Source organism: Heliangelus exortis, chromosome 21, assembly GCF_036169615.1.
Source record: "Heliangelus exortis chromosome 21, bHelExo1.hap1, whole genome shotgun sequence".
NCBI classification, from domain to species: domain Eukaryota; kingdom Metazoa; phylum Chordata; class Aves; order Apodiformes; family Trochilidae; genus Heliangelus; species Heliangelus exortis.
The window spans coordinates 9,051,779-9,062,821 of record NC_092442.1 but is presented as its reverse complement, the minus strand read 5'-3'; the positions used below and the strand labels follow the sequence as shown (position 1 = coordinate 9,062,821).

At 46.9% G+C, this 11,043-nt stretch overlaps 1 protein-coding gene across 1 annotated transcript; it reads left to right on the top strand.

Moving 5' to 3' along the window:
* The first annotated feature begins 1,041 nt into the window (after nucleotides 1–1,041).
* On the top strand, nucleotides 1,042–8,702 carry CHCT1 (CHD1 helical C-terminal domain containing 1). Its single transcript, XM_071765277.1, has 6 exons — nucleotides 1,042–1,756; nucleotides 2,528–2,656; nucleotides 3,649–3,824; nucleotides 4,287–4,386; nucleotides 7,204–7,324; nucleotides 8,597–8,702. The coding sequence occupies exons 1-6, from the start codon at nucleotides 1,556–1,558 to the stop codon at nucleotides 8,641–8,643; spliced, it is 774 nt and encodes a 257-aa protein (XP_071621378.1). The 5' UTR covers nucleotides 1,042–1,555; the 3' UTR covers nucleotides 8,644–8,702.
* Nucleotides 8,703–11,043: the final 2,341 nt, after the last annotated feature.

Here is an 11,043-nt window from a genome sequence, read left to right as displayed (position 1 = left end):
CCTACACTTGGCACCTCTGCCATCACCTCTGCATCTGCCAGACCTTGTATTCACATCCAGCATGCCATGAATTCCTGGTGTATGCTAAACAAGTTGTAACACTCCTCAGATGGCCAAAGCAAACCTAAGTGTGAAGCATTAGAAGGTAATTGTGCATCTGCTCAGCACCAGGCTGTGCAAGGCTCCTGCTTCAGGGAGCTGACAGCAACATTTCAGAGGTGGGGGAGTAAGCAAGCAGGCACAGGAGGGGAAAATGCAGCAAACATCTTAAGGAGAGGGCTTGTCCTAATGGATTTGTCATTACTGAATTCAATTACAGCCAAACTTTCTTAAGACAGCCTGAAAATAAGAACCTGTCTCTGTTTGAAGACCCACTGTTAGGTTCTTTCCCTACTCCCTGCACCAGGCACTTGGCTCCAGGGGGTGCTCAGGGATACACTTGACCAAAAGCATCCAAACTTTTGTCAAGAGCAGTGCTGCTCCCTCCAGCCAGCCATGCCCAGGGGCCCACAGAGAGAGGGCCTTTGTACCACCCTGCAGAGAGTCCTGGTGCCAGAAGCAACCTGGCACAGGAGCCTGACTGCATCCCAGCTGCAGCAATTACACTAATTGTCCAAGAGACAGAACAATTGCACTTGTCTGACTGGTCAGGGCATCATGGGAGCCCCACACATTTTTCTCTGTGAAAGAATTTCGCCTTCAAGTCAATTTCCAAAACAAAATCCCTTTAACTCCAAGCATTTCCAGGCTTCTTCCTGGCAAGTGCTGTTTATTCTTTCTAAAAAGGAGACCTTTAGAAGAGATGTCACCCAGGAGAGCACAGATCTTGCTGTGCTTGGCTTTCACCACCAGCTGTGAAGGAGGCAACCCTGAATTTCCCTTACACTGTGATAGGAATGAAAAGCTTTACTCCAACCAGCTCCTTCAAAAACACCTAGAGTGCACCCCAAGGTCTCTTCTCGTGGTTGGAAGTTCTGTTTCTTATCAAACAGGGCTGCTTCTGTTCCAGAGGTTGTCCCCAGCATCATGGGAGCCAGGCTCTTGCCTCTGTCTTGAGGCTGGTGCTTCCTCACAGCACAGCTCAGCAGTTGCAGTGGGAGAGCTGGAGAAAGGTTTGTCTCGAACTTGCTGGTGCAAAATCCATAGAAGAAAACTGTGATTGCTCTTGCCAGGAGCTGCACCCACACTTGCAGACAGCTAACACAGCACACACAGCCACGTGCATGACTCAAAGAGCTGCCCTTTGCACCACCTTCAGAGGCCAAAATAACCTGGGCTGATGCAGTTACAGGTGCTGAACTTGCTTGCAGCACCAACCAAGAGCCCCAGAGTCTCCACCAAGCTCCTACAGGTGCAAACAAAGCAAAGGACCTTTCCCTTCCATAGCCCAGAGGAACCCTTGACAGAATTGACCATCCTGACCACCACAGCAAGGGGAAAGGTTTCTTTAGGACCACAAATCAATGCCAAAACTGATGGCCAGTGGTGACCCTGCCTCAGAGGGCCTGAGGAACCCAGCAGTCTCCATGGTTGGTGGAACTTGGAACTGGTGTCCATGGTTGGTGGAATTCCTGAGTGTGTGGTTGGACCTGTGTCCAGACACCCTGGTCCAAGCAGAGTTCTGTGGCAGTTTTTCCTTCCCATCTGGTGTGAGGAAGATCCCAGAGGTCTGTGTCCCATGGAGGAGATGAGCTCTGAGGATAAAATGGATGGAGCTGAGGCAAAGGATGGCAGCAGGGATGGCACTGACAGCCAGGTGAGCACGGGCAGGGAAAGTGGCACATGGCAAGAGCAAAGCAGAGTCCAGCTTCAGTTTCACCTCTGAAATGGAAGTGGGTTTGGATGCAATTTGCAGAGAAGTAATCTTCCAAGGGAGCAGAACATGTCAGAGAGGAAAGGACTTTTCTTCCTGCACACTTCTGTGTGGTTTACAAGGCAACATAAGTTTGTGCTTAAGCCAGTTTTTGTGTTACTTTCCAGAAGATGAGTGGAGGAGTCACCTACACGAATGTTAACACTGGGAAAACAGCCACTGCCCTTTGCAATTAAAAATATCCCCTCTCCCTGGACCAGGGAGGATGGAAGTGCAGTGGCTGAGGATTTTGTTTTGTTTTCCTCTGGCTTTGGTCAGCCCTGGTACCTTTGCCATCAATAAAAGCTGCACTTAGAGCAGTGTGGCCTTACAATGAGCCCATTGTAACCACTTATTTCCATTTCACAAGTGACTGCCAGCCCAGATTTGATTAATGCCATTAGGAACCAGTCACCATTGTTTACCTTGTAATGTATTACAGGTAGGACTTCCAAAAGGGACTTTTAGGAGGCACCTAATTCTTATGGGCCTTTAATTATAATTGATTCCCCAGCTTCATTAACCACCTCTGAAAATCCAATCTGAAACGATTTGGCAGGAAAGGAGATGCTTCTGAGCCTTAGGACAGGGTTTGTTCTTGGCAGTTTTTTGAAAAGAGAGGGTGAAAGTTCTGCACAAGCAGGAAGACTAACCTGTAGCTTTGATAATTTTTAGACCACAAAGAAGGATGTGGATGGCACAGCAAAGGAAGCAGCCTTTGTGATGGGCAGCAGGAGTGCTCCAGCAGGCAAGACCCCACTCATCTGCTGTGCAGACGGCCTTGATCAGGACACCTTTAAAATTGTGAGAAACTGAGTAGAATTTAGCAGTAGAAAAAGTCACTAGCATCTCAGATTTTCAAGAGAGAGCAAATAGAATCCAGGAGTTTGGCAGAGGGAGCAAAAAAGCAGGACAAGGCCCTTCTTTCTGGAGCTTTCTTCCATGTCTGAAAGATTTTAGCTCCGTAACGTTTCCCAGTCACTTAGGTATCACACTTTTAGTTTTTAAAAAAAACTAACAAAACCACAAAAAAACCCCAAACCATTAACCACAAAGCAATCCTATTTCACATACACTCTTCAGTTTTTGCAAAACAAGTGCTGCCACATTAGCATTGCACGTGATGCTCTGTGCTGCCTGGCTACAGATGTTGGGTTCCTCTGCATCACTGACACCACAGCCACAAAGCTCCACCTCATACCCCCCTCTTCCACTGGGATGTGACCTCCTCATTCCTGGTGCATCCTGGCATAACCACACACAGCCCCAGTCATGGCCCAGTGTACATTTCAGACAAACAAAAAGGCAGGTAAAAGGGAGGGCACCCAGGCACAGCCTTTGCTCCTGTGTCACGTGCAAACATTTGCAACACATCCCAGGTTGGGCCACAGGAAGAAGTGTGGAAAGAAAAAAAAAAGCAGTAAAGCAGTTCCCTTTCCCTTCCCTGCAGAAAAGCAGCTGTTTTGTAGCCCCAAATCTGCACCTTTGCCCTACACTGTTAAAAAGGAATTCCCAAGCTTGGAAAACAACTCCCTTTTCATGTCACCTGCAACACCCAGGGTGTCACCAACCTTAGGATGTACAGGAGTGACTCCTAAAGAGCTCTGGGAGCACCTGACAGAAATCCTGCTGAAGACCATGTCAGCTCTCCCAGGTCCACATGGAGACACTCACCAAAACAAAATGCTCCTTCGGTGCTTTCCCAGCCAGCTCTTTAAGCAGCTTATTAGTGAGAAGGAATGCCTGAGACCTGGATTTAAAGTGCTGAACCCTTTTCCAACACCTTTTCTTTCCAGTGCAAGGAGCTTTTCAGACCCTTTAAGAAGTCACTTCGACAACTGCATTTGCCCCAGCACCTCCTCAGAAAGAAAAAACTGAAGTACCTGGTGGGAAGTTTGACCACAGTTGGGGGACGCATTGATCTCTTTGTCCAGAAGTACTGCAGAGCCTCAGAAGTCCAGCACTGGCAGCAGTAAGGGGCTCCTCTCACCTGGCACTGCACTCATGCTGCTCCCAGAGGGCACTTAAACTCCTGCTTTGCTCCTACATTTCCAGGCATTAGGAATAAGATTGGGTGTCACAGGAGACTTGCAGAGTTTCTTGTCACTGTTGAACACTCACAGGTTTTGCAGGTTGGTTCAGCAGAGGCCACAGGGCACTTACAATTTTGATGTGCTGCTCCTCAGCAGCATCCCTTGGCAAGTAAAAAGGCTCCTGTGAGGCCATGGATAATCCTTCCCGTGCTTAGGGAAAATAAATTATTTAAAGCTTTATAAGTTTGGGGGCAAAAAAAAAAAAGGAGGGGAGAAAAAGAGAAGAAAAAAGCAATGCAAAGGGTATGTCAGGGGTTACACTCACCATGCAAGAACTTGGGAGCAGAATGAGCAAGAGTTTGTACTCACATGCACAATCCATGTGTCTTTCTTTTCCCAAGGATGCTCTGGCAGTTTGTCTCCCTCTTCTCAGAGATGGATGCAGAGCAGCTTCAGAAGCTGTATGAGCACATCAAGAACAACCAAATGGATAAATTTCTGGTGAGCAAACAGGACAGTTCATACCCCACAAAGCATTTCTGCTGTCCCAGCTTTAAGGAGATGACTAAACCATGCACAGGTTGATCCATGTCAAAGGAGAAGTTTGTTTATCAGAAGTCCCCCAGTCCTATAGGTACTGCCCATTCCTGCCACACCACCAGCAAACTTCCCTGGATAGCTCTGGGAAGCTGAGCTGGTGTCCCTATCACTCTGGGTTCCAATTTTTGGAACTGATCCCTTGTTACAGACCAGATTTAATCCACAGTTTTATCTGATGTAAGAGTTAAACTTTAAAGCAACTAGTTCAGGTAAAACCTGTGTTTGCCAGAGCTGATTTCTGTGCCTGAGCATCAGCTGTGCAAGGAAACTGCAATGAACAGGTTCCCAAGAGCAGTGACTTCTAAGGGTTAACCCATTTAAGCACAATCATAGCCAACCATAAACATATCTCCTGAGCAAAGGCTGAGTACACCAGGAAGTTCAAAGGTCCACAAGAAACACATAACTTAAAAAGTTTATTGAAAAAATTAAATACAGGCCTACAATTCAAGAGAAAAACCCAACTAGGAAGTTGTTTTAAGTCAATTAAAAAGCAGCAGCAGCAGAGACCTTGTTGGGTTAGTTACTGGGTTAGTTACTGGAGCTCTGCTTGCTTCAGGTTAAAAAGGGAGCAGTGGTCATCTGATAGCTGGCAGCAATAAAACCATAAATAAGTTTGGGGCTGCAGGTAAACAGCTCTCTCCTTTCCAGTGAGAGATAAAGGGGGCAGCTGCCCATGCAGGTTTTTTTCTCTTCATTTTAGTTTATGGCGAAGCAAAACCATTTATTTATTTTTAAGGCTCTAAAAAGACATTCCAACAATGAGGAAAACAAACCTGTTGTGAAGGAAAAAAAAAAACCCCACCAAAACCCAACCAAACAAAACACAAATTCCTGGAGCTAGTGTGAGGTGCCCAAAATTCACTGGGAGATATTATTAATATTAAGATATTAAAAAAAGCAACTATTAAAAATATTAAAAAAATATTAAAAAAAGCAACTGGCAGCCCTGGGAGGCAGGTGGAGACACAGGGTCCTGCTCCCGAGGGGGAATGGAACTCCCTTTCCAGCACAACCCTTCTCAGGAGGTTCAGCCCAGCCCAGGACACGACCTTGGCTGAGGAGAAACCCCACTGATCCCCCCGGGTGGGTGGCAGGGGGCAGCTCCTCACTGCCACCTGGCAACAGGTATGGGAAAGCAACCCCCCCCCTCAAACACCTTCCCATCCTCTTGCTCCCCTAAAAAAACACAACCACAGGAACACACAATTCCACATCTTCCTTTGTAAGGAGAGGAGGGGGAAAAAAAGAAAAAAAGAAAAAAAAAACCCCAAATGGTGGGTGACGAGCATCAGTCACACTGCACCGTGTGCTGCCGGGACACCAACCTGCCGGCTGTGGCTGTGCTGGGGACGAGGCAGCCTCCAAAAAGGCAGAAGAAATGACAAATTCTGCCGTTATGTAACGGTTGACAAATGCCTTTTGTTATGCAAGACAAGTGGGAGAAAAAGAAAGTATCTTTTGCCCTTTGTGGGAAGGGAACAGCAGCCGGCTCCCTGCTAGAGCATAAACAACAGGCTGCGGATCCAGAGGGGACCGGCGCGTTCCGCACAACAGAAATAGGTTATTTGGAAACGCCTCGTTGTTTAGATGAGTGAGCATAAAAATACAGAATCGATATGTAATTCGTAAGAGGCTGAGGTTGTCGGCATGGTGATTTGATAATTTGCCTGAGTTTTGTTAAAGCAGAGAGGCTGGCAAGAAGCTCTCCTCTATCCTTGCTCACCTGTCATCTTAGAATCAGGGATCTGTGGCCACGTGCCTCACAGTTGGGCTTTTTTAGGCTTTTATAAAAATTATTATTAAAAAACACGCAGCCAGACTTGAATTTAAGCAGTGGTCCCAACTCTGTTTTGGGGCTTCCTGAAAATACCAAACCAGACCAGACCCACTTCTCAGCTTGGCACTAGGACAGAGCATCATTTTCCTTTGCAGTCTGGTGGCTCCCCATACACTGCTGAAAATCAGGAGAAATCAGCTTTGCAGTGGGAGAGTAAAGCAATAAATCTTCTGGGCTGACACTCTGAAAGTTGTTTGCTTAGTTTTGGGTTTTTTTAATGGCAAAAAGTCAAACAGCATGACCACTAGCATCATGAAAGACATTTTTCCCTGGGATGGTCTTAGCAGGATGCACAGTGAGGGCAGCTGCTTTCCATCCAGCTCCTTGGGACCATCCCACCCCCCTTCGGGTGCTCAGCACGGGTACCCATCGCCACCCGAGCTGTCCTCCCGGGGCTCAGAGTGCCACAAAGCGACAGTGACATCCAGTGGCAGCACATGCCCCTCCACAGCGCCCGTGTCCCGCTCGGAACCGATCAGCCCTGGTTTAGAACCACCAAACGGCGTCCTCAGCTCCTGACCCCCTCCCTGAGGCACCTGAACAACAAGTTCTCTCTCTAGAGAAAGGTTCTTGGCTTCAAACAGAACTTTTAGGTGCTGGGGTGAGCTGGGCTGCAGGGGAACAGAGCCCAGAGAAGGTGACTTTGCAGAGGCCATCAGGAGCTGAGTGGGATGGAGCCTCCGAGCTGAGCTGCAGGGAACAAACACGTCACAGGGTGAGGATTTGTGCAGACACCACAGTCATTTCTCACCTCCTTGCTGCTGCCACCTGACAGGACCATGGTTAAGCAAGAGTTATTGCCCAAGCATGAGTCAGTGTGGGATGTTTGCTCATATAAATATCCTCAAAAGTGTTCTTTTGTTCTTTTTTTTTAAAAGGAATTACGCTTTCCTTCAGAAAACTCTGATTCAGTTCCAAAACTCAAAGAAAAGAAACTGGAGCAACTTTATGCCAGCTGGGGTCTCAGCAGAGGAACAAGTGACCTGCAGAAACACTTAGGTAAGAGAAACAGTCAACACCAACACCCAGCAGGAAGAATGACAGGAGAGGTACTTGCATAACCAGTGCCACATGGGTACTGAGCAGGAAAAGCTTTTTCCTGCTCAAGCAGAGCCAGCTGTGCTTGGTGTTTTTTTGCAAAAGGATCAGAAGGTGAAGATGTGAAGAGTGGTGGGGCTGGAGGAGTCAGACAGGTTGCACTGCTGTCTCACAGAAGAGACATGGAGTAGGGAAAACATCAGCAAGAGAAGCTACTACAACATAGGGAGGTAGTAAGGGAGAGGACATCCCTTTGTTGGCCTGTGTCAGTTGGCATTAATTAGAGTCTCTTTGCATAGCAATCTGGATGCTCAAAACATAGTTGTGGTTTGCCTTTGGGCCCACCCTAGCCAAGCCACACAGCTTGTCTTCTGGAGCAAAAATGCAGACCAACCTGTAGCAGGGATGCTTGCTAACCAAGTCACTGGCAGCCTGTTTACTCCAGCCAGAACTCCAGCATATGCAAACTCTGAAGGAGGAATGAAAAAGGGACATGAGAAGCAACTGCTGATGAGATTGGCTTCACCACAAACAGGTGCCACAGTCTGCCTACAGAAGGAGGCTCTGTCCCACATAAGCCTCTTTTCAAGCTGCCAAAATGCAATATCACATGTCCTGTGGGAGTTCTCATGTACTCATAACCATATTGCCTTTCTTCTCTTTTTCCCCAGTCTATTTACCTCTAAAAAAGTCCCATCTAGTCTGTGATGTCTCAGAGGGAACACTTAAAAAAACAAATTGACAAACTAAAAGTCAAAAATACCCAACCAAGAGCTAGCCAGACAGTGTGATCTGGGAGGCTGAGTCCCAGGCTAACCTGCTGGCTGTGCAGCTCCAGGCAATCCTCCTCCAGTTGTCTGCTCCCCTGCAAGAGAGGAAAATTACCATCCAACCAGTTCTGGCACAGAGAAATGCACCAGAGACACAAAGTGCATGAAACACCAAAAATCAGCACCATTGAAATGTACTGAATTCACAGGCACCCAGGCTTTGGGATTAGTGGTTGCTTGGGAACCTGGGTGGTGACTCCTCACCAGCAGCCTAAGGTTCCTCCTGTATATTCCTGGTGACAATACAGTTGTGACATGGAGCCACATGCAGAATTCACACAGTAAAGTCCCCAGAAGTCAGCCTGGGGATGCCAGCATCACGTCCTGTAGCAAATACTTAGCAGGAACTTAGAGATTCCTTCCAGTATTTACTTTGTGGTTTGTCATTTTGTTTGTTTTTAAGGTTTCCAGACAACTTCAGAGGTCATTGAAAAGTCAGAAATCAATTAAAAGTCTCATCACCTGAGCAAAAAGTAGGCAATAAAGACAGTCTCCAGGTTTTCCCAAAAGACTGAAATATTTTGCAGCGTTATAGCAACAAGCATCGACAGCAAAAAGAAAATCATGTTTAAAACCAAAGTTCATTATTATCCTGGAGTTCCCTAACAGCTGTGCACCAGCATGGGACTTGATTAAGGACGTGTAAGTACCAGACCTACCCTTCCCACCTCATTCATATCAACCCCAGTAGTGGGAAAACAACATTTGTAAGGAAGCAGGCAGCTGCTTCTCTCCTTGCTATGCAGAACCCTCCTCTGATAGGAGCAGGATCAGCTCCCTGCTCATTTCTACTCCAACACACCCACACATCAACCCTCCACATGGTCAGCAGCCATGCCAACCAGGAATGGAAGAGGAAAGGAAGAGACCAGTGTATGAAAAATACTCTGGTTTTAAAACTTTCATAACTTTCATGCACCCCCTTGCCAATTTCTAACTGTTTTAGGCAAATAATGGCCAGGTGCCCACACACACACCATGGCTCTTGGCAGCTGAGCAGCTGCCAGCCATTGATCCAGACTGAGATGGCTGTAGCCCTGTGCCACTACTGCTGCAGGCAGAGACTCAGTTGACAGCTAATGAATCAGGATAGGAGTAAGAAGACAAAACAGTAACAAAACTGACTGATTTGTGCCTCAGGGTTGGCTAGATTTGCTTTATGGTGGAATCCTGATTCTAAGGAAATCAGAAACCCCAATAGCATGGAAGTGTTTTAGTCTGACCAGTTAAAAACCCAAATATTCTTCCCCTAAAGGTCAGATGGTTGGTCAGAGGGTTTAGTTACTGTCTTCAGATCTGAACCCAAGCAAGAAAACTCCCTCCTAGATCCCCTTGGAAGGGCACATAACAGAGGCCATTTTTAGAATCAAGACAGATTCCCTTTTTAAATGTCCTCTTGGATCCCATCCACAGCCCTTGGCAGGAGCCCCAGGTCCCTGCTGCCAAGGGGACACAGAGAGGTGGTGAAGGAGGGCAACTGATTCAGCTTCTTGCCTTGGGTTTCATTGTCTGTAAGAGCAGAGACTTTTGTGAGGCAGAGCTGGTTCAGCAGCAGAGCAGGAGGAATTTCCTCAAAATAATGGAATGTTTCTTTCAGATGAAGATTTTGAACTTTCTCCACAGCACAGACTCTTTAAACAAAATGTAGAAGCACACATAACTGGATCAGAAAACTACTGTGTGCCCTCAAAGTGTCACACTTGTTTAAGACAGAACTGAGCAAGATTAAAGCCTGCTCAAGACTTGGATTATTCTACATTTTTCCCAGTAGGATTTGAGGTGACTTAGAAGTGACAGGAAAGCTCTCAAGGAAAGCTGAGCTCTGCTAGAAATAACCTCAGTTTCCTGACCAAATGACGTGGGCTAAGTAAAGAAATATCACCTTTGGAGGTCCCTGCTCTAAATGGACAATGGGAAAAAACTTTGGTGTAAACTAAAGGATGCACCAGTGCCACTCCTGCAGTATTACAGGGATTCCTTTTCCTGCTGCTACATTTTGGCAGGCAGCCATGCTACCAAAGCAGACTTGCACAACTGCCAGGCTTCTAGCACCTCAATGCACATTTCCTAACTTGGGCTGTTTGCTCTTTTCCATTTAAATGGAGCATCAGGGAATTCATGGGAGTGTTGCACAAACTTTGGCTCTTAAGGAAAGCAAGATTTTAATGTAATTTATGAAGTGCCAATGTGCAATGGAGCCAAAACACTGTGGGACAGACACCCCCAAGGGCAGGAGCCATCCCTGTCAGAGATGCACTCAACACCCTGCCAGCCAGAAAGAGCCCCTCTGCTTCAGAAATCCAGAGGAATGTTTCTCTTAATGCTCAGAAAACCTCAAGCCACCCACAAACCAGCCACCCCCAGCCCCCCAGCAGCTCACCTGAGGCCAGGTGAAGAGGAGTTGTGGTTACATTTTGTCAGCATGAGGATGAGTGGGATCCTGGCTGATGTTGAGGGTTTGGACTGGGCTCAGCCTAACCAGGAGAAGAAAGTCATTACTGGGAGGCAGCTTTCATCCTGCTTGGGGATTTAACTCCTCAAAAATCAGCAGTACAGCCTCATTTTTAACATCAGGTTACTTTAACCTGGGCAGGCACTGTTCTGGGGTCATTGATAATTCTTCCTTCCCTGAAGGTAACAGATTTTTTTTTTTAGTAAGTCTCTTGCTACTGGGTTTGTGCTTGGCAGTTTGGCTTCAGCACTCCCAAAACGTCACTGTTTCCTTGGAGAAAAGGGAAAGAATTGAGAAAGTTGCAGGAACACAATCAGAGGCCCAGGGACTTGCATCTTTCACCCATTTAATTTGCATCTTTCACCCATTTAAACTTTTACAGATCCGAGGTTCCAGGC